General features: G+C 45.8%; 1 protein-coding gene across 5 annotated transcripts in view; it reads left to right on the forward strand.

The window, feature by feature from the left end:
* GAS7 (growth arrest specific 7) overlaps positions 1–24,128 on the forward strand; it is a 111,172-nt gene that overhangs the window by 13,882 nt on the left and 73,162 nt on the right. Inside the window, exon 1 of one of the 5 annotated variants that reach the window (XM_082774682.1) lies at positions 23,065–23,203. The exons of the other annotated variants lie outside the window; for them this stretch is intronic. Coding sequence (XP_082630808.1) covers positions 23,171–23,203 — 33 coding nt within the window. The 5' untranslated portion in view covers positions 23,065–23,170. Of the gene's footprint in view, positions 1–23,064; positions 23,204–24,128 lie in introns of those variants that run through there. 5 annotated transcript variants of the gene reach the window in all.

Genomic DNA, 24,128 nt, shown 5'->3' on the forward strand with positions numbered 1-24,128 from the left:
AGAATGGAACTTAAGGTATTTCCAAAATGAAATCATATTTAAATGATCTATGGGTCCTTTTTGGAATATCATTTTGAAATGAAACTGAGTTTGTGTGTCAGCTCCCATCTCAGCTGCATTGCCCCAGGGTTTGCTGGATTCCTGCACTCCTGCTTCCTCCTCTGTCCCTAACCAGCAGGATTTACCAAGTCTGAAAATGGATCATTGGTGAGGTACAAAGCCCTCCCTCAGTGCTGGCCAGAGACATTATTATGGTCTCTACCTCAACAAACTGGGTTCTTCTGATGTATGTCTTCCTGTCTGTGCTAGAAGGGACAGCTAGTGAAAATCACCATTCCCATCATCCTGAGATTGCTGTAGCTGGTCCTCTGTGCTGTCCAGTGTGTACGAAGCAGGATGCTGCTCTCCTTGTCACTGTAGGAGGTAGGAGACAACATGGCATCTTCCAACATTTCTCTCATTTATGACCACCTGTTCTGGCATCTTCTCAGCGGTGGGACCTGGCATGTCTCTGATGTGGAAAACTCTGCTGGAGCATGACAGGAGATCTTCTGACCGTATTGGAGCTCCATAAACAGGAAATGCACAGCTAAAGACAACCTACTGACTGCAAGCAGTCTGTGAAGAAGCTGAGGGCTCAGCTGCTACAATCACTGTGACTCAGGGAAATTTATGTGATGTACTCACTGAAAGCTACAATTTTTGCAGTACTTTTTCCTCTAGTAGGCTGGAGAATTTGATCACAGAGGTCCATTCAGTGATGCCCAGCAAAGTTCTTCATATCACAGCCTCATAGGCTTGCACCTGTGTGCTGCTCCTACTGGGTGTCCAAGTGAGTACCACTCCAGTATGACCAGTATGAGCACGGGAACTGCCACCTTCCATGTGGCCATGACCCAGTGTTGCCCAGGCTCCCTTCTCCAGGCAAAGAGCTGCTCCACACATATCTTCTGGGCTGAGAGAGTGTTAGTTTACAGCCATGTGTCGATCATTTCAGATACTCAGATCACCTTGTTAGGTCATTCCAATGGGTGTCATATGGGAAGCTGCCCCCATCTTGGCAGTTTTGTCCTGCTGGTTGTTGATTTGCCAGCAGACAGGTTATGTGGAGAGCTGGGCTGGCTCAGGCAGCAGGTGGATTCTGCCATAGCCTGAACTGTACAGAGCTCTTCTCGGGAAAGGTTGTTCTTCCCCGTTTTCTTTTATTTTGGTTGACCTCAGTGGACTCTGCATGAGTCTCGGAGTCTCTGAAGCCAATGTGTCTTTCTTGTTTCTGAGAAGTAAATATGAATAGGATTGTTCTTGCTGTCTTTCAGTTTTCCTGCAATACTGGAGGAGGTGCTGGTGCTGACATGAACAGGTGATCAGGGAGGGCCAGCTGAGGGCCACGCACTGGGTCTTGTGCAAAGCAGCAGTTCCTCAACCATATGCTTGCATCTGAAAAAATGTTGATTTTCGGAACATAAGTAATGCAGCTGGCTGTATTAAATGGAGTGGCTTTTCATTGGCCAAGTTACGGATCTCTGGAAATTGCTCTTTTGGGACTTCAGGATCAGAAGTTCTAGTTGCTTTGCTTGAAGTGGTGGAGGATCCAGTGTTTGCTTGTTGTAATAAACGACTCAGTCCCAAATAGGATTGCAATTAAAGTTTACAACTTATTAAATGAATAGAGGCAAGCAAACAGTGCTGGGTGCGCCAGGAGTCTCTGCTCCACCAAGACGCACACCAGTTACATCAGGCGGCTGGTTTTTATGTTTCTAGGCTAATACATATTCATCACCACTTTTGGAAAAGGCAGGGTTATTATAATTAGTTTCCTGGGATCCGAACCATCCCACGGATGCATGCGTATCAGTCTCCGGTGGTCCCTCTGGAGGGTCGCTCATACTGAAGGCTCGTAGTCTTCCTCCCAGGTTTTGTCCTTCGGTCGTTCTTCAGCTTCCCCCCTCTCCTTATTTGGTAATCTCTTAGCTGGATATCAGAGACCGGTGCAGCTCCCGACGCAATAGTTAGCAGTTATTTTGAAACCCCTTTGTTCTCTTACCCCCTAGACCCGAGTCTCAAGGTTTACCCTTCAAACCCTCTATTGACATGAACTGCTAGACCATTCCTTTGCAAGATACAAGAACTATATACATTAACCACTCTGTTTCTCTTAGACTTGTGGTTATACAAAGGTATGTAAGACAGAAGGTCGCATTTCATCATGCAGCCCTAGCATTGTTCCATATTGACACGAATCTGATGAATATATTTCACAGTTGTGATTGGAGTGGAGAGAGTTTAAAAGTCTCTTTTCCCCTCCTGATGGAAGGGAAATGCTTTGGGGAAGTTGATTTGAATTGCTGTGCCCAGGCTGGGATAGAAGGTTTCCTCCTCACCTATCCTAATACAATCTTCTGCTGGTTTTGTTTGTTTATTTGTTTATTTGTTTTTTTTTCCTCTTAAAACTTCATGCTTTACCCTCCATGCATCTTGTCCTCCAGTACTGAGAAAACTTAAGGAAAGGGCTGTAGCACCTTCATCATTACCCAAAAGCTGTTGTCCACTAAAAAAGAAAAAAGTACTACAGCTGTACTGGGTACTCAGATGCCAGCTTTCCAGCTACATCCCACCAGGAGTACTAACTCATAGCCTCTGCCAGCAGTGTTTTCAACGCTGTCTTTATGCCTTCTTTGTTGCGTAGGTGAGCCAACTGGAGAGCGAGGTCAGATAGGAGGTGCAGGTGATATCAACAGACAGCCTCATTTTCCATCATTTAGGGGCCAGTGAATACTAAAGAATGTGTGTTTGAGGTCAGGGCATCTATCTCATGGGAGGGCATATTTTTGCATAGGAATTTTAATCTGCCAAATCTGCCCCATTCCCACACACCAACACAGAGCTAGATGTGCTGTGTCTGCTTTGCTGTCTGCCCTGGACTGACAGGGTTTTTGTTTGCTGCTTTTGGGTGTTTGAGAGTAAACAAATTCCAAGTCCTGTGTCAGTGCAAATGTTGCAGCAGCAGCACTGCATCTGTCCCCTGGTCCTTTTAGAACCCTGATAATCCAAACTATTGTCTCTTTTGTGTGTTATCTGAATAGGAAAGTTATCACCCATTGTCTTCAGTGGCTTGTCGACCATGGGTATGGTCACATCCCATGCTACTTTTTAGAGCTACTGGTAGAAAAGTTTAACCGAGGAGATTTGCAGTCCAAACAATTTCTTCAGTTTCATTGTGCAGAGACAAATGTATAATTTTATTTCTATGATAGCGTGTCATTGTCCTAAGTTATAACACTGTGCCTGGGTAGCCTCACCCCACCCCATACTCCGTATAACTCTGCATTTCTTTTCCACATCAGCAGGAGGAAATTGCTGTACAAGAGTGGCTGCAATGGAGAGACTGGCCCTGGAAGGATTTGCAGCTGCCATGCATGCACGTGTTATAAATGAGGTCTGAATTCAATCTGAATTTTGTAATATTTATAAAATAAATATTTCTAAAAGGTATAAAAGGCAAGTAAACAGCGCTGGGTGTGCGGGGAGTCTACACTCCACCAACATGCACACACGAACATCAAACATTCTAAGAACATCGCTTTTACATATACATACTAAACCCGAGTATGCCTATACATACATACAATCAGGAAAGATAACAAACAGTCCTTTAAGTTCCATAACATAACAGTCTCCATTTACCATTCTTTTTGAACAATATGTCTTGCTTTAAGTTGTCAAGCAACTTGGTCTTCAGGCCTTATGTATCTCGTTCTTCCCAGATCGAAGAAAAACATATCCATCTCCTTTTCAAGGCTGATGAGGCCTGGGTCAAAAGGCACGTTCAGGTCAACAGGGGGCGTAACAGCAAAAGCCTTCGATGGCTGTAGCAGCTTAGGGGTCCATGGCGTAGCAGTCAGATCAGTAAAGGAGCCCGCAGCTCCCTCACTATCTGGCAAACCACATGCTTCTGACTGTGGTTCCACATGGCTCTTTAAGGCCTCAGAGACTGCTCGCCAAGTGCCGAGCAATCCCACTGCAACCTTGCCATTTTCAGTAGCAGAGTCCCACACCTTGACCTCAGTTTGGTCCCATATTTCAGGCTCATAAACTGTCTGATTGTTAATAAGGAGAATAAGCAGTAAGGTTACCAGGACAGTCTTTGTTCCTAAGGACGTATGATTCCCCATAATGCGCAACTGCTTACCAGCGAGAGGCAGCTGTGTGCACAGGTCCGCTTCTCTCAGCTGGAGCTTCTTTCCAGCTCCAGTGCGCCTATTTCCAGCGACTTTCTGTACAAGCTTCTCTGAGCAGTTTGCTGAGTCTGGCCGAACTGATCTTCATGAGGCAATCAAAATGCCTGTTCTCGTCCTGGTCTCCATTCTGCCAGCCTGTTCCTCTTCATTCCTTCTTTCTGCTTCTTTATTGATCATATCTCCATCGTGTTGCCTTTTTTTTTTTTATCTTGAGGGCAGGCTCCCCTCTTATACCCTTCTGTCCACAGCAGTTCTTTTCAAAACAACTTTTCATTGGTCAAACAATTTTGAATGTAACAACAACAGCAAACACCCAGAAACATCCATGCCTTAAGGGCTGGAGAACAAGAGAACCAGCTGGGGAACAAGAAACCCTGAGACTGCATGGAGTCTCCTGAATCACCCTTCTTTGTTCCCTCTAAACTCTTTTATATTCCTGATGACCTTGTTGTGAAGAGTCTGATGTTATCTCAGTCATGGGGTTTTCCAACCCCCATGGCCACATTCCTAAATCTCCCCCTTCTTTATTAATATCAACCATTTTCTTGACATGAATTACCACTCCATATATAACACATGCAGCAGACAACTACCTAAGTCTTAGCAGAGTTTGGGGCAAGTTTTCTCCAGATGCCTGTGCTTGGGGAGGGGGCTATGACTATGCACAGGCCTTTCTGCATTACCCCACAGCTTTTGCAGTGGGATCTTTCATCAGAGGTCCAGTCTGTTCTCTCGGTAACTGGACGAAAAATTGTGCAGTCACATGGCCACACCTGCAAGCAGTGAGACCAGTATTGCAGGACATGGTTATGCTCACCACTGCTGGAGCCTTGCCATTCTGTGAGGATTCCATAAACGAACCTCTCTCTCTCTCAAAAAAAGCCAATCTTGTCTGTATTGATTTAGCCTGTGTTGAAGATATCTACTACAGAAGTGATGAGACAAGAGCCATTTTCAAAAAATGAGCATGGATACCAAAGCCAAGAGTTTTTGAATGACTGGTAATCTCTGGTACCTTGCTATTGTGTGCTCATTGAGTCCTTCTCTTGTGTCCCCAGCATTCAAGACCTTTCAGTCTCTGAGACACACATCGTGTATAGCAGAACCAAAGTCAGAGTCATCAGACATCTGTTTTGAAAATAAAAGTGATGCTGGCCTGAAACCTTTGCCTTGCTCTGTGTAGTGGAGGGCTTTTGTGTTCCCATGTTGCTTATATAACAGTGCAGCTATCAGCAGCTATTGGTGCTGTCTGACTGGGTGTCTGACATCTGTATCCCAGTGGAAGAAGGCAACATGAGTATTGTCAGGACTGTTTGGCTTCGATGCAACAGACAGCTGTCATGAACAGTTCTACCTGCCATGCAGAGAACATAGCAAATGGTCATGGTTTATCATTGTCATCTACCCTTTTTTCAGATGGTATACAGCCTGAAGGGCAGCTTCTTCAGCCTGGAAGAGAGGGATCTGGGGGTCGTGGTAGACAGCAAGTTGAACATGAGCCAGCAATGTGCCCTGGCAGCCAGGAGGGCCAACTGTGTCCTGGGGTGCATCAAGCACGGCATCGCTAGTAGGTCAAGGGAGGTGATTGTCCCGCTCTACTCTGCGCTGGTGCGGCCTCACCTCGAGTACTGTGTGCAGTTCTGGGCACCACAGCAGGAAAAGGACATTAAACTGTTGGAGAGTGTACAGAGGAGGGCTACGAAGATGGTGAAAGGCCTGGAGGGGAAGACGTATGAAGAACGGCTGAGGTCACTGGGCCTGTTCAGCCTGGAGAAGAGGAGGCTGAGGGGGGACCTCATCACAGTGTACAACTTCCTCGTAAGGGGGTGTCGAGAGGCAGGAGACCTTTTCTCCATTAACACCAGTGACAGGACCCGCGGGAACGGGGTTAAGCTGAGGCAGGGGAAATTTAGGCTTGACATCAGGAGGGGGTTCTTCACAGAGAGGGTGGTTGCACAATGGAACAGGCTCCCCAGGGAAGTGGTCACTGCACCGAGCCTGTCTGAATTTAAGAAGAGATTGGACTGTGCACTTAAGTCACATGGTCTGAACTTTTGGGTAGACCTGTGCGGTGTCAAGAGTTGGACTTGATGATCCTTAAGGGTCCCTTCCAACTCAGGATATTCTATGATTCTGTGATTCTTATGGCTTGAGAAAGCAATGAATTTTAAACCCTTATAAATACTTCCTTTTATTTTAACACATAATACTACAGCTTAGGCTCTAATAGAGCCTGTACACCCAAGCAGTGTTAACGCTGCTCTGCAAGGAGCAGCAATTGTTTCTTCTTGTCATGTAACTTATGACTGCCTCAATTGTCTTATCAGAATATTTCCAAGGAATTACAACACAGGACACATTTTTTCCTCTGTTGTGAGCTTTTTCCTTTATTTATAATGTTAAATTCTTTGGCAATTTCTACATTTTATTCTCAAGGTGAGAAATTAATTTATAAATTTGTAAGCCTTCCTTTTTCTTTGGTATTGTTTTTTTTTTTTGTTTGTTTGTTTGTTTTCTTTGCTTGACATCAGCTCCAGAAGTAGGAAGGCAGCTTTATTTCTTCAGTTGAAAGAAATAAATATATCACTCCAGGAAAGAGCAAGCCAGATCTGAAAGCAGTTCCTGTAAAACTAATTTTGATCTCAGCCCTGCTTCCTGTCTAAAGACAGTGGAGACCATGAAATGTCACATTAATTATATTTGTTCAGAGCATGCTGAGAACATCTTTCAGCTCTAAAGACTCCCTCTTAGGAGCATGTTCTAAGGGGTGAGAACCACAAGTTAGAGCAAAGTTGCAGTTCTCTGTATTTTTAAGCAATATTATTCTGATGAACAGCAATATTGAGCGTGCTGCTATGGTGTAGTAGGCTGTGATTAATTAGACACAGATTCAATATCATTATGTGTGCAAAACTACTAGAGTGAGGCCAAAACCAGGATACCCTCCCAAGTTTCCCTCAAATAATGCAGGCTTTGTTTTTCTTTGCATGGTGAGATCCTGCAGCAGTGCAGGATTCACAAGGGAAATTCCATCTGTAATCAGACCAACTATTCTCTCTTAATCCAGTCAATTACAGAAATTTGGGATGGACCACATAAAGGTTCTCTGGCAGGAGCACCACTGCACCAGTGAAGGTGGGTAGAGACAAAGTTATGAGGTCTGTAGGAAGGTAGCATGTATACAGTCATACACAGACACACAGATCCTGCTGATCTTGGGTTGTCCATAAGCTCTCAGTGTTTTGGTTCAGCAACAGGCCCTGCAATATTTAGTCCTATGTGAGGGATGTTTAGGCTCAGACAGTCAGTATTCAGTTGACTTCAGGTGCTTTAGCCTGGGTGGCTTAGCAAGGGTGGAGAGCTGGCCTAGACTGGCCTCCCCTTCTATCCTCTTCTGCCTCTTTAATCCCGGCCTGAGGTCTGTGCTACCTCCCTCTGAGCTAGTCCAGGTCTCTCAGCAGAAGGTGCGAGGGAGTTTTCGCAGGGTTGCTTTTTAGCTGGGTGAGCTCATAGGACCACTGAGCACCAGAGCCCATTCAAAGTAAATGTCAAGAGTGGGGATGGGAGCAGAGCAGGACACAGCTGTCAGGACAGCTCACTGCTCCCTGGTACTTTACCTTGTGGTTTCAGATGCTGGGTTTTCAGGGTTGCTGAGATCCCTTCCTTTTCTCTCTGTGACTGGAGTGATTGGGGGTGAATCAGTGTGAGCACACAAACAGTAAAGTGTTACAGATGTTACCAGAGCCAGATGTCCACCTGATCACTAGCATATAAGTGTGGTGCTCAAGCACGTTAATCATGTAAGGGAGGCATACAGCCTTTGTGTGCAGATGATGCAAGACATGCGGCTTCTCCAAAGGGGTTTGAGTGTTGATTTATGCTTAGCACAAAGCTGCTCAAAATTCACCAGTGGGAAAAGACAAGTCCTGGGGCTGGTGTGTGCTAGAGCTCCTCCTACTAGCTGTGGTGTCTGATGTGAGGGTGTGCAAGAGGGCCATATGCATTTGATGTCCATTGCTGAGGGGGCCTCATGGCTTGTTAAAAGTTGCAGGGAGAAGAGACATGAACAACCACCTCTTGCAGCATGAGAACAGCTTGTGTGCAGGAAGTGGAAGATGTGGCTTCTCTTATTCAGAGTGGGTTCAAGCTTGCACTTCTCAGTTCCTTGAGGAGCATGTTAGCTGCCAGGCTGTGCCTTGAACATCCTCCTGCCTGCTGGGGAAGGCTGGCTGAGTGCAGTCAGCAGGCAGGATCCCAGGTGACACAAGCAGAGTGAGCATGGGGAACTCAGAGGGATGGCAGGTTTCTTATAATATGAGCCAGCAGTGTGCCCTGGCAGCCAGGAAGGCCAACCATATCCTGGGATGCATCAAGCACGGCATCACTAGTAGGTCAAGGGAGGTGATTGTCCCACTCTACTCTGCGCTGGTGCGGCCTCACCTCGAGTACTGTGTGCAGTTCTGAGCACCACAGCAGGAAAGGGACATTAAACTGTTAGAGAGTGTCCAGAGGAGGCCGACAAAGATGGTGAAGGGTCTAGAGGGGAAGATGTATGAGGAGTGGCTGAAGGCACTGGGCCTGTTCAGCCTGGAGAAGAGGAGGCTGAGGGGGGACCTCATCGCGGTCTACAACTTCCTTGTGAGGGGGAGTGGAGAGGCAGGTGACCTATTCTCTGTAATCACCAGTGATAGGACCCGTGGGAATGGTGTTAAGTTGAGGCAGGGGAAGTTTAGGCTGGACATCAGGAAGAGGTTCTTCACCGAGAGGGTGGTTGCACACTGGAATAGGCTCCCCAGTGAAGTATTCACTGCACTAAGCCCATCTGAATTTAAAAGGAGATTGGACTGTGCACTTAGTCACATGGTCTAAACTTTTGGGCAAACCTGTGCAGTGCCAGGAGTTGGACTTGATGATCCTTATGGGTCCCTTCCAACTCGGGATATTCTATGATTCTATGATAAGCTTAGAGAGTTGTTTCTGCTGTCATGGTCCATTGTAAGTGGACCTGTGAGTGGTCCCAGAGGAGAAGCTTCTCGGTTGGGAAACTTCTTAGTAACATGTAGACTGTGAAGAACATCTTTTCTTGAAAAAGACAAAATGGAGTTACTCAGACTTCTTAGTAGCCAACTGATAAAGAGATACTTCTGGGGTTGTGCTTTTTCAAACAGCCTGTCTGGAAGGAGCTTGGTCCTCCATTTCTCCTCAGTGATCACAGGAGCACAGCTGTAGGCACCTACATTCACTCAGATAAACTTTACAGTGCTGAACTCAGGCAGGAAGTTTCACCAGCTCTGAGTATTGAACTCCCTGTGCTCAGAACAGGCTCTATGACTCTATCTATGAGAATCTACACTGAAATGTAATTTTCTTGTCTTGCCAAACTGTTCTTCCTATTGCTAACTCAGAGTGCAGGAGCCTGGAGGAGTTACCAATCCGTGGTTTGAATTCAGCATCTGTTCTGTGTTGCCATGCTTCTTTCCTAAGCATGAGGTCCACGCTGGTGTTTGTTGTCCAGGAGGTTGTGGGACCTGCCTGTACATGCAAGGCTTTGCTAAGGCTTCCAGTTCCTTTCTTCATAGACATGACTATTACAGCAGTACATGAAAATGCATTTTATTATTTTTTTTTTTTTTTACAGGGCAGAAAATGTCTCTCAGGTATGAATTGTAGCACTTTTTTTTTTTGAACCTAAGTGCTTTCTATTCCTCTCTGTGTCTTCCTGAACCCAACACAAGTATTCAGGTGGCTGGGTGCAGCACCACAGATGTCACAAAGGGGTTGGCCCATGGATTTCATAGAATAGAATAGTTCAGTTGTGAAGGGACATACAAAGATTATCAAGTGCAACTTCCTGACCAATTCAGAGGTAATCAAAAGTTAAAGCATGTTATTGAGGGCATTACCCAAATGTTTCTTGAACACTGACAGGCATGGGGCATCAACCACCTCTCCAGGAATCCTGTGCCTGTGTCTGACCACCCTCACAGTAAAGACATTTTTCCTAATATCGAGTCTGAACCTCCCCTGGCACTGCTTTGTGCCATTCCCACATATCCTATCAGAAAGAAGAGACTGGCACCTTTATCTCCATCTCTCCTCCTTAGGGAGTTGTAGAGGTCACCTACTTAGCCCCCTGTTCTCCAGACTAGACAAACCAAGTGTCCTCAGCCTCTCATCATAGGACATTCCTTCCAACCCAACCCTTTTACCAGCTTTGTTTCCTTCCTCTGGACACTCCCAAGGATCTTAACATCACTTCTATATTGTGGAGCCCAGAACTGTACAGAATATTCAAGGTGAGACCACAACAATGTACCTTCATGCAGGGCTTCAGGAGTGAATTTGAATTTGTAATTTGAATTCCTTTTTATCATACTTCAGAGGAAAATAAACCATTATTTTTCTTTTTTTTTTCAGCAGCTTTGTGACATATCTGAGACACTCCACTCTTGCTTGTTCCTTCTCTATATTAAACATCTTTTGCTCTTCCTTTCAGGTCATTTTTTCCAGATCTCTGTTTTACACTCTTTCTGGACTACCCAATTTGTTCATATCTTAAAGAGTAAAGCTCAAGACTTGGCACATAATCCAGTTTACCAGGTTCATGTCTCTAAAGCTGCTGTTTTCTCTTCCATCCCAATAAGATGTTTGTCTTTCAAGTGGAGCGTACCACTGCTGGCACCTCTTCAGTCTCACTTTTACCTAGTGTTCACACAGATAATCGGGTTGTTTTAACAGATCTATCTTCGACAAAGTGGCATAGGCTTTTAGTTATATCCTTATTCCTTTCTCAGAGCTCTTTAAAAATGTTAAATAATTTATTCCATTTTTTGTTCTAGAAATTGGAATTAGACTGGCTGTTCCATGACTCCATCTCTTTCTTTTCCAATTTCTTCAAGTGAGACACGCTGTTTTGCCTTTTCTGTGTTGCCAGAACTTTCCCTCCCCACAAATTCTCAGAGATGATTAGCAAAGGCTCTCATAAGCCAGTTTTTTAAAAGTCTTAGGATGAATTATTCAGTATCAGTACTCTGTCTTCCTTCCCTGTTGCAGGCAAAGATTTTAACGTTTTATTGCTAGTATTAACTGTGACAACTACTTGATCACAGATGATTTTTTCATTAGCAGATGACTTTTTTTATTGAAGATACTGGACACGATCATCCATGGGTAGCTTTTGTTCTCTGCTGCACAGCAAGTAGTTCCTTTACTTGGTCTTCCTCTTAATACTACTGCATTTATAGAACATTTCCTGTTACTGTTAATGCTTTTTTTCTTCTTTTTTTCTGATTTTATCTAATATTACACCCACATTTCTGTAGTTGTTGTGAGAGTAACTGTCAGCTTATTTTCCATCTAAAAGCAATCTCAGAGGTTCCTTTCCTTACGTGCATAGCACCGAGCACAAAGGGTTCCCAGTCCCAATGACTTCTGGTGCTACCATATAATAACCAGTAAATACCAGTGCTGCAGTAAAATGCACAGTGGACAAAAGAGGAAGATGTATATTGAAATTCTGAAATCCTTAAACAAGAATAACGTGCTGGATGTAGAGCAACCAAGTAGATAGATTTGCTTTGCCTGCTTTGCAAGACAGTGAGGCTTGGTGATAAATCTTGAGTAAGCAACACATTGTAGGATCTGGACATTGTGGAAATGCATCCTTGCTGAAGGATAGTCCTGGGGGTAAGAGGCCAGCCTTCTTCCAAATGCGTATATTCAGTTCATGATTCTGCAGTGAGCTTTATATGCAATGGCAATTGTCAGCCATTTTTTTCTAACAAGTTCCTCTATCGTTTTTGCTGCATAAATTAGATTGAGGTGAAGCAAAAATGCATTCTCATAGACATCTGATTGGAGGCTTGAAGTGTGGAAAAGTCCAGAAGGGAATGAGGTATCTAGAGGAAAATATGGCAATTTTAAAATGAGGAGATAATTAATTTCCTCTAAATCAGCATTAGAATCAGAAAGGGAATGATTAGATTCTGATTAGATTCAGAAGGGGAATGACTGAGCGAAGGGAGGGTGGGAGGGAGGTGGTTCAGTGTTGCTCATGATGTTCTTCTGAGGATGTTCTCAGTTACAGGGTGGGGCAAATTACAATCATCAATGACTTTTTCCAGGGATTTCCCTCCCACTGGTTCTTTCATGGACTGTTTTCTTGTACTTGCATTTTTTGAAGCTGAATATCATCTTGTTATTTCCTGTCCATATTGCTGCCTGCTCCACTTTTCTGTGTGTGTCTGTTCTGGCTGCAGCTGATCACCTCCGATTGATGTCTCTCACTGTTCTGGATTTACTTGGCTGCAGCAGCCTCCTGGTGCTTTTTTTTAGGTCTGCCTTTGTCATCCTTGGTATCTGCAGCCCTTCCCCCTGTCTACAGTGTGCTGGATTAAATTTTATTCTCATAAATAAGCCATCCCAGGGCTAAATGAGTTTTTACAAGTGTGGTGACCCACAGATGAAATGCTTGTACAGTGCAGTTTCATTAAAAAGAGGTCTGAGCTCCCTTTGGTGTGCAAACAGATGGGAGCAGTAGCTCTGAGGACAAGAAACTGTGGTTTCTCAAATGCTTCAAGGTATGCTGCTAACTAGAAAGTAAACATGAACAGACACTTTCATGTCAGCATTAGTGATATGCCAGAGATAAGAGGCATCCATTTTGTCAAAGGCTGCCCAGTCTATTAAGATGGTGGCTCACTTTATAGCCCTGGGTATGTGGCATGTGGGAGAGACCCAGGTGTCCTCTTCCAAATCAGAAAGGCCAATATCTACACAGGACAGACAGAGGGAGACAGCAGCCACAGAGCACACTGCACTGCTGAGGTCTCTGTGCACCAGCCCAGTCTTTGCTAGAGCTTCAGAGGCCAAGTCTATGTGGTAGGGGTGGGGGGGATGTGTGGCTCTTGCCCAGCAGCCAGATCCTGTGCTGCTTTATGTGTAAAGGGACATCTTCAGAGGCAGCTGATGCTGCTGTGTTACTTGCACATCGCATTTGCACTTCTTCCAATATGTGTATTGGGAAAGAAGCTTTTAGGTGAATATAACATCCTCTTGTGCCAGTCGGCCTCTCCACCTGTGCTGGTGTGTCCAGACTGCCCCATGGGAAGTGGAAAGGCAGCCAAGCAGAGGTGTCTGTGGTCATGCTCAGCACATCCTGCCATGAGCACCCTCTGGTGTTACTGCGACTGGTGGGGAATGAGGGCTTTGCTCTGGTGACATTTTTGTTCTCCCCTGGGGTAGGAAGTCCCATACTTCCCTCTCTTAGAGAAGGATCTCCTTAAAAAAACACTGGGAATGCTGCAAAGGCACATGCCACCAGGGCTATCCCTGCAGGAAGTGCCTGCTGAGTCTGGCAGGACACCCTTATCTCAGCTGCAAGGGCAGCAGGTGTTGTCTACCTCACCATGAAGCCCCAAAGCCCCAGCCCTCCCCTTACTGCCCTTGTACCCTGGCATGTGGCCACCACAGGCCCCTCACACTAGCCCTGCGCCCAGCCAGCTCCCACCCAGACTGGCACAGCTCCATGCGGTGTCTCCCCTCCTAAGTGGCCTCTGGCTGGGTGCAGTGGCTTGGTGGCAGGCAGGCCACGGGGACATGGCAGAACCATGGCTCTGACTGGGGGCACTGGCTGGGGCTGCTGCAGCCTGGGTCGGCCTTGGCAAGTGCTGGGAATGGCCTTCTTTTCTTGCTTTTTGTTTGTTTGCTCATTTATGAAGAATTATACCATTAGATAGCAGCAAAAAATAACAGCTAAATGTCATGTCTGTCTTCATATGCTTTACTGCAGAGTTACCGGCAACAATAGTTACATTCCCTTTGCCTGAGAGGGATGATGAGGGAGTGCACAGGAATGTGCATCTGGCAGCACTTTGTATCTTTTCTATTCAATTGTTTTTTCTGCATCTGAGTTTCCCTAAGTTTTGGTTATGAAAGGCTGTCTAACACGAGGAATAGCAGGTAGAAACTGCATAAGAGATTTCCTCTGCAAGGAAGCACCATTCAAAAGAAGTTAAGGACAATTGTAAATAAAAAGGCCGTCCAGGCTGCATGCAAAAGTAGCTGGGGTCTTGTTTGGGGATCCTGACCTACCACACCACCAGGAAGAAGCAAATTTCATTTTAAAGCACAGGAAAACGTAGCAGCAAGATGCCCAAGTCTTAAGAGCTGTGCTTAAGGCCTGGGGCCAGGAACAGAATCTGAATTAACTATTCCAACTTTGTTTTAATTGCATAGATTTTGAGATAATATTTATAAGAAAAATATCTTATTAGAGATGCAGATCAGCATAAGGTTCTCTGGGACCTGTTCCCAACATTCTTCGTAACAGAGGGAGGGTTTTTAAAGTCTTTTAAAAAGTAATTAAAGAAAAATATCAACAACTAACCCACATTATCCTTTGGACAATCTCAGAATATCATCTCATTAATTTATTTTGAGAAGGAGAATGCACCAAATCTCAGCAGAAACTCTACTATGTTGCTTTTACTTACTTTTCTATCTTGCAGATAGGTTATTCATGTGTTCCAGAATATTTTTGTAAATATCCATTCCTGGCAAATGACAGCAGCAGAGGTGGATGGTGCCATGCCTTAGCTTTGCTGTGTGTGCATGTGTGCACATGGAAGAGCATCTAGCTCTTGCATATAATTTTAGAGAGGATCCATTCCTAAAAGAACAGACACTAGTTCTTAGTTATTATGAAGTTTATTTTGTCTGGGAAACTGCAGAGCACAGCAGTAGAGTCATTCTTGTTAAAAACAAACAAACAAAAAAACAGTGTTGTCTGAGAAATGAAGCACATAAAGCCATGCCCTGACACAACCCCTTTGTAAGTGGTGTATGTTTGTCACATTACGTTGTATAAGTACATTGTACCCTTGAGAGAACAAATCTCTTGCACAGTGATTTGTAGATTTTTCATGGATTTTTCATTATTATTTTATTTTTACTCATAATTTTTAATTTTTGCACCTTGTGCATTGCTGGAGTGGAAGAGTTCCAGCTTCTGTGCAATCCACAAAAAGCACACAAAAGCAAGCGACTCTTCATTACTAATAGCTACTGTGGTGGCACCACATTCATGTTGTACTCCTGTGAGATGCTGGAATCCTGTAATCTGACTTGGAAAGGGAATATTTTGCTGCTGGGGGCAGTTTTTTTATTGTGTTACTGCAGTAGCTGATGCTGGGTTTTGTTCAACTGACTGCTGTGCTCAGGGTCAGATGGAATGCTGCAGGAGGAGGCGATGCTTACAATTCCTAGGATCTGTGGAGCTGTAACAGAGCTGATGGACAGGTCAGCAACCAGCTGGGCAGCCCGCGGGGAACTGGCGGGAGGCAGGGGCTGCCCTCCTGCTTGGGCCTCAAGGTGGGGGGTTTCTAGGTGGCATGCAGAAAGTCAGGTGCAGGTGGTGGAGGTTTCTCTACCACATCTTATTTCTGGTTTTGTTTCTGTTCAAGTTTTTTTTTTTTTTTTTTTTTTTTTTCCTATTTAAACAGTTACTTCTTCTCATTTGTCTTCAGATAAAACATGGCATCTGTTTTCAAAAGTAGTGCAGCACTGTTTGGGGACAGTCATAGGAGGTAGTATGGCACATCCTTACCAAGGCCATGGTGGCTTGGGGCTGCCTTCTAGTTCGAAGTGCATGCATTTTGCAGTTCATCTTGTGAAATATCTGACTATGAAACTGCATCTAATCTGAACTCATCCATGCTTTTTGGCTCTGATTGGGCAGACTGGGCATATCACTGCATGCAGGTGAGCGTGGGAGACTCAGAGCTTCGTTCTGGGCTGATGAGAGTGTGTTCTGTCAGTGCACATGGAAAAGAGAGCTTAGCCAGACTGAACTTCCCTGCAACGTAAGGACTGCAGGTCCTGTATAAAAACATTTGGCATCATTCCCAGATATTTTTTCAAAACCAGATGTACTCACAGGATCCTAGGAGCACAGAAAGCAGTTGTGCTGCCCTGTCCTTTGCTGGTGCTCAAGCCTGTTGTGGGTACTTCTCTGTCTGCCTTTTCTGTGCTGCAGAATTAGGGCACAGGGCATTGCTGATACCAGAGCTCTGCAGGGCTGTGAGTGTAAGCAGTGCAGGGAGAGGGGACAGACTGTAAATTTAGATCATTCTGGGAAGTTTCTTTTTTTTAACTGCTTCTAGTCTCCATTCCCAGTGTAGAGCACCTGGAGCATGCAGTGTTTAGCTGCCTCTTGAGCGTCGGATTGTCTTCCTGGTATGGCATGCTCTGCAGTTACTCAGAGGGGGATCTGTCATTTCCAACTGTAGACAAGCAACAACACTGCAGCTGGCCTGACCTGGCCTTGTGACTGTCTAGGCATATGTGGGGTGACTCTTACAGTACAAGGTTTGCCCAACAATGGGCCTGTTATCCCTGGCTGCCCAGGACAACAAAGTCCTTCAGAGCACTTGGCACCGGTGCTCTGCCTTGTACCAAATGCTTATGTAAGGGATGGAGCTGGAGTATCTCTCTGGAGCACAGTGAGTGGAGGAGGGTGCCATGTGCTAAGCCATGCTGGGCTTCAGGCTCCTCCTGGGCTGCCCATGTCATGTCCAGCCCTGAGTTCATGAAATGCTGGCGATGCCTTAGCCCCAGGCTTTCATCTTTTCCTACCCATTCCCACACTGAAAGCTGTGGTGCAATAACCCTTTCCTGGGGAAGCCTTAGGATCTAGGCAAGCCAGCTCATGCCAGCCTGTGGCAGAGCTCTGTCTCAATTCCTATTGAGATAATAGGCCTGCATTTTGGTAAGCTCATGTCAAAGTTTGTAAGCCAATTGTATGTGGGAGCATGCAGAGCTTTGGCATAGAGATGCGACCCTGTCAGCTACCATCAGCTCTGTATCTCTTGAGAGATCAGCTTTGTCCCAGCTGGATACATCCTCTTATTTTGACAGCATGGTGGGAAGACATCATGGCTTAATTTCCTAATAACAGAAAGGTAGCAATACAGAGCGCTCAATATGCTGCATGTTGGTGACCCAAGCTTCCTGTGTACTAACATATAAGCTGTTTACAGACCTCCATAGTCCGTATTAGCTCTGATAGCTAGCAAATTAGATGCCAGGTATTAACTCTGAACAGCAAAAAACAATAAAACAGCAAACAAAAACAAACAAACAAACAAAAACAATAAAACAGCAAATAAAAACAGCAAAAAAAACAATGGGTTTATGAAAGGCAGGTCCTGCTTGATGAACCTGATCTCCTTCTATGACAAAGTGACGCGCTGGGTGGACGAGGGAAAGGCTGTGGATGTGGTCTACCCTGACTTCAGCAAGGCTTTTGACACCGTCTCCCACAGCATTCTCCTCAAGAAAATGGCTGCTCTTAGCTTGGACTGGCGCACGCTTCATTGGGTTAGAAACTGGCTGGATAGCTGGGCCCAAAGAGTCGTGGTAAATGGAGTCAAGTCCAGTTGGAGGCCAGTCACTAGTGGTGTCCCCCAGGGCTCAGTGCTGGGGCCAGTCCTCTTTAATATCTTCATCGATGATCTGGACGAGGGCATTGAGTGCACCCTCAGTAAGTTTGCAGATGACACCAAGTTATGCGCGTGTTGATCTGCTTGAGGGTAGGAAGGCTCTGCAGGAGGATCTGGATAGGCTGCACCGATGGGCTGAGGTCAACTGCATGAAGTTCAACAAGGCCAAGTGCCGGGTCCTGCACCTGGGGCACAATAACCCCAAGCAGAGCTACAGGCTGGGAGATGAGTGGTTGGAGAGCTGCCTGGCAGAGAAGGACCTGGGAGTGATGGTTGATGGTCAGCTGAATATGAGCCAGCAGTGTGCTCAGATGGCCAAGGTGGCCAACAGCATCCTGGCTTGCATAAGAAACAGTGTGGCCAGCAGGGCTAGGGAGGTGATTGTCCCCCTGTACTCGGCTCTGGTGAGGCTGCACCTCAGTTTTGGGCCCCTCGCTACAAGAAGGACATCGAGGTACTTTAGCGGGTGCAGAGAAGGGCGACGAAGCTGGTGAGGGGCCTGGAGAACAAGTCCTACAAGGAGTGGCTGAGGGAGCTGGGGGACTTTCTGCCCCCTTGTGTGTGTGTAACTGAACCCTTTATCACAACAGTCTGCCTGGTAGACACCTTGGCCATTTATGTGTTCAGCCTCCCCAGGCCACACCACCCAGGATTGCCAACTCTTGCCGCTGCCTGTGGTGACCACCTGCAGCTTCTTTCCCATCCTGCTTCATTGTGGCCATCACCTTCTCATGCACAGCTCAGCTTGATAACACTAACCAGAAGGAAGAGCTCAAAGAGAACGGGACATATTTGTCCATTAAATGAATTTTCATCCATTAGCACAAGAAAGAAAAACAGTAGACCATTTATTTTCCTAGGGGTGATTTTTGAGCTCACTGTGGGTATATTCATTATAGCTGTAGGAATACATGAACAACTGTAGCTGTGGTTACAATGCTTTGGACAGGCTTTTTCATTCAATGTAGATACCATTCCTCTCTGGCTATTCAGTGCCTGCCATGAGGGTGGTACTTCATTTCCCCTTTCTTGGTTGCTAATTCAGTACCAGGACTCCACAACTTTGTCAAATAGTGCTAAATACTGTCACAGAGTGGTGCTCACAGTGGCTGTGAGCACACTGAAAAGGAAGCATAGGAAAGTGATGAACTTGCTTGGGAGTGTGCTGATAGCTCAGGCAGAGCAGCCAGCATCCAGGCTGTCATCCTCTGCAAACTGTGCTCAACCCCCTGCCACACCTGCTGTTCTCCAGATCAGAAGCCATCACAAACCTTTTATACTCTTCTGTGCTAGCTACCCTCCTTAAATCTGGGCTCCACTCCCATGCTCTTTTCCCACACTGAATCTCCCCCATGCCCCATCTTTCTTATCCTTCCTACTTCTTACACCTACTGAGGGAGGTTCAGGTTGGAAATTAGGAGAAATTTCTTCTCAGAAAGGGTAGTCAAGCATTGGAACAGGTTGCCCAAGGAGGTGGTGGAGTCACTGTCCCTGGGAGTGTTTAAGGAATGGTTGGATTTGGTACTTGGGGATGTGGTTTAATGGGTGACATTGGTGGTAGGGGAATGGTTGGACCAGATGATCTTGGATGTCTTTTCCAACCTTAATAATTCTAATCTTAATGATACCCAGCTTCATTCTCTTCAGCCAGCAAATTTGTAGTTGTTGCCAAGTACCTTCTTGAACTGCTGCTTTGCAGGGGAGTAACCCCTGTGTGCAGCAGGATCTGGACCAGACTTGGTGCCATGGGTCTCATGAGACAGGCTCAGCTTCAGCTCACTGCTGTGGCTTCTTCTGGTTTGGCCTCTTATGTGACTTTGTGCACCAGATGCACGTTAAGGAAGGGAGAGGACTGAGCTGCACTGGAGTGACTTGGCTTGATCAACTCTGGCTTGACAGCCCCTGTTTTGAAGGTGTCGAGGAGGGGTTCATGGACCATAGCATTTCATTTCCCACCTGTTTTGGTCTCTCACATAGCTCCAAGCCACAAAACATCATGCAGCCTATGTGCCCAGGCCATGTATCCTTCAGAAACAGCTTGCTTTTCTCAAGTGTAGGGTGCTGGTAGAGGTGAGTATGCCAGTCCCAGAAAACAAATTGCCTGCAAGCACAGTACTCTTCAGTGGATCTTAGCTTAAAACAGAGTTCTCGGCACAACTGTACCACATCCAGGGCCCTGGGTGGGAGAGGAGAGGAATTCTGGCAGCTGTGCGTCCAGCTGGGAAAGCAAGCCTACAGTGAGGAAGATAGTGCTGGACTTGAGCCAAATGGGAAATGGGTATGCAGAGCTTTAGGAGAGTTCACCCCAGAGCGGAAAGCTGTCCACAGGAACTCACTCCATGGTCCTCCAGTGGAGTTGTCACAGCTGTATGGGGTTGGTGGGAAGGTGATGGAGAGCTCATCTGAGGAAACAGCAGCTGCACAGAGATGCTGATGTTATTTAGGAGGACAAGGGATGAAGAAGAGTTTAGGGTGACATGGAGGAGAGTTATCAGGGCAAGGGATTTTTTTGAGAAGAGAAAAATGAAAGCTGTCGTGTTAAGACTGGCATGTGGGATGTGTGCATGGCTCCAATCTGCTGACACAAGAAACACTGAGATGCCTTAGCACTTGGTACAGTCAAAAGGACTTTTTCTCTCCAAAAGTGGGCGGTGTTACAGAAGGTGACCAAGGATGAGGCATGGTACCCAAAGAAGAAGACCATCAGCTGGGCTGCAGGGATGGGGGAGGAGGGGGGAGGGGAGGCAATGGCCATGTCTGCATTGCAGTCTCTCTTGAGTTTCTGCTGCAGAAACAGTGTCTGCAGGACCACCCAGGGAGGGCAACTTATCCCCAGTAGCCCTTGCTGTTAGATTCAGCTGAACTAGGAGTTGTGTTGGTTGCCATAACAACTGGGAGAGCTCATATGACCCCTTCCACTTTCTAAATATAAATCTGTTTCACACAATGTACGTGACACCATGGAAACCAAATGTTGAGCAAGAAAGATTGCATAAAAATGAGCAAAACATGGGATGACTCAACACACTAGAGAGAGAGATTGTGGGTAATGCTGGAGGGATTCAGAGGTGCACCGGGTAGTTTCCTTTACCGGGGCATAAGTTAGTGTCTCTGTGCCTGTGCCAAGCCTGAGGAGGCTGTATGGGGTAATTCCTGTGCTGGGATCTTCATGTCAAACTCAGGATAGATACGGATCTCAATGTAAGCATTGCTGCTGCTGAGTGTTTTCTGTGGACTTCTCACACTAGCAGTCCTGTTTACAGCATCAGTTGCCTTCACACACAGACCCTAGCTCTTTGGCTTCACCATATCAACCTTATTTCTGCTTCATGCCCTCGAGTAGACACATACGTTTGCCAAGTTTGGTATTTATGTAAACTGCAGTTAGACAGAAATATCAGCTCACTAATGTCATTACAGGGCAAGCTTTTCCCCCCAGAGGACAGGGGACTGTTGTGATGCAGGCTTATGCTGTGGCAGCTTTTCTCTGCTGTGTACCTGCATTGCTTCTTGCAGTTTCCACTGCATATTTTTTTTTGTCTATTTCTGTTACAAGTGATCCTCCAACACCAGGCAGGACATTGCAGAGGGACTGCGTAACAAGGCTTTGGAGCTTTTCTTTGTACTTTGACACTACAGCAGAAGTGCAGTGTGACTCCAAGCAAGTGGTGACAGCAGGTAACACTGCATTTAATTCTTACCTTTCTCAAAGCTAGAGTCATCCTCTTGATTTGCTCAGAGGCTGGGTGCTCTGTTGTAATAAGACCATAAAATCATAGACTAATTTAAATTGAAAGGAACTTTTGGAGGCCTTTGGTCTAGCCCTTTTGGAGGTCTTTGATCAGATTGCTCAGGGCCTGCATTTGTGGTTTTGGCATTGTTTTGTCTTACCTTGGGTTGTGTGTTTGGGAGAACCACTGGGCTGTACTCTGCCATAGTGCAAACACATCTCCAGAGAACTCAGGCTTTTAAGTGCACAGATGTTTCCTCCCTTGGATCCGTCTTTGAAGGGGAAAGGGGATTTCCTGCAGTTTGAAAATGGGAAGTGATTTTCCTCTGTTGAGCAAGGCTGAACTCAGGGGGTCACTCAGCATAGGATGGACTAATGTGGGGAGGGTCCTTCATTCTCTGTTTCCTCTCTTAGCTGCATAAAACCCTTCTTCATTTTCTTCTTCTCCACTGCTTGGAGTGGATCACATTGCCACATGGTCTGCAAAGGAACAGGGTGAGTTGCGCTGCTGCTTAACTTGATCAAGAAGAGAAAGAAAAGTGAAACAAAGCAATCAGAAAGTCAGAAGAGTTAGGCAGAGGAGGCATTGCCACTGCCAGTGTATCATTGCCTCCCTGCTGGACCTGCATGCCCTCTTCTGAGTTGGCTGATCTAAACAGCAAGTAGACAGGGCTTCCACGTGCAACCCATGACTGGTGGTCATTTTTGTGTAGAGCCTCTGGGATGTCTAACCCACTTCTCATTCTCTTCAGGAATGCTTCTAAGCAATATGTGTGTAACAGCAGAGAAAGCCATAAAACAGTGTGTTTCATGGTCAAGACTGCAGCTTCTGAGTAGGTTGTGATGCTCTGGGGTGGCTGCCCTGACATCCCTAATCCAATGCCTGTGAATGCTGGTGGAATGGGTAGTGGACAGATTCATGTGCTGTGCCTTAAAAAGCACATCCTTCTGCCTCTTTGTCAGTGCTGTAGTCCTGGGTTAGGTGGGTTGACCCAATAGATCTGCTCTTATTTCTTATGTTCACCTTTGCTAGCTCTATGGTACATGCTTTGGTGCTGAATAGCTCCAGTGCCCACTCTGCTTTGGGCTTCCTTTTGTATTTGCTGCAAATTTCTAGTTCCTCTTTGTTGTGCATACATCAGAAGACTCCTGTCCCTGTGCTTCTGCAGACAACAAATGAAAACCATTGCTTCCATTGTTTGTCATGAGGCCTAGGCAGATGGCTCTTGTCTACCATTGCATGTATCCCTGCTGTATGGACTTCTGATTCTAGAAAATCTTGTAGGAGGGAAGTGCTTGTGTTCTTGATTTGTAATGTTTTGAGAGATACTGGATCTCTTTTCTAGGCTCCAAATACAGATGCAGAAAGATTTTACTGGGTTCACACACTCCCCTCTCTACTCACATTGTTCACTTTTCCTGTTTCGTCTATGGTGTGTTGCAGACATCCTTTTCAGGTCCAAATCTGGCTGTTCACCACCATGTAGAGTCTGGTGACACTCCCAGAAAATGACACTGAGGGGAGTGGCCTAAGTGTTTCTCTTAGCTCAAATGCATTGTGGGAGTTGCAAGATTTGAAAGCCAAAAGGGATTGCTGGTCCACTCAGCTGGAGCTTCTGCACAGCCACCTCAAGGGGATTCAGGGTTCCATCTTTTTTCTCTGATTGGAATAGAGCAGATCTAGAAAGAAGCACTTAATCTTGATGGAGGAACTACAAGAAGTGAACAGCCTCCCGGTAAGCCATTCCTGTTGACAAATATCGTCATGACTGAAAGATTCTTTTCAATCTGAGCCTGTCTATTTTCAAGTTCCAGTAATTATCAGCAGTTCTGTCTTTGTTTGCAGGTTCATAATGCTCTCTGCCTAAAAATGAAACCTCTTCTCTGTGTAGATTGTCCTCTATTGTGACTTACAGTTCTCTTAAACTACCATGGCAATAATTCTCCTAAAAATAGTAACAAGAGATCAAAGTAATAGCACAGTCCTGCCAAGCTGTTCAAGGAAGAGGCAGGCAAGCAGATGTGCCTCTCTTCTTGTGATATGTGGAAAGGGCACAGGGTGTGTTCTGGTATAAGCTGGGCTTGGGGAGGTTTGAAGTGTGTCTGTGCTGTGCATTGCCAGCTTTGAAGCTGGGCTCTTGAATGCTATCTGCTGGTTACCTCCTGTTTCTGTGCTGCCTTGTGGCCTTGCCTGTCTGGTCTCCTCGGACTGGAGCAGGATTGCCTCTCATTACATACAGGTTAGTCTGAACTCCTCCCATGTGCATGTGTAAATATGGTCCAAATTTAGCTGTGCTGATGCTGGAAAAGGCAATGCAGAGGGTCTGGATAGGACAGGATTGTGTCTGCCAAGCAAAACAGAGTGAGAAACTCTACTGTGACACTGATCTCTTTTGGCAGAGCAGGGACAGTGTGGTGCCCCCATGGCCTCCACAGCACTCTTATTTCTAAAAGGAGTGTGCCAAAACTATAAACTGTTATGCATTTTATAGCCCAGCCCCATGTGCCACAGCCCCACACAATGTATCCCAGATCTCTCCTAGAATGTAGGGTGGTGAGGAGTAGAGGATGAAACTGAGTTTTGTTTCTTCATTCCTTCCTTGTGCCACTTTCAGTTCCTTTTTACTCCATAGAGTATCACATTGGAGCAGAACCACCACA

This window comes from Aythya marila (assembly GCF_965140915.1).
Source record: "Aythya marila genome assembly, chromosome: 18".
Taxonomy (NCBI): Eukaryota; Metazoa; Chordata; class Aves; order Anseriformes; family Anatidae; genus Aythya; species Aythya marila.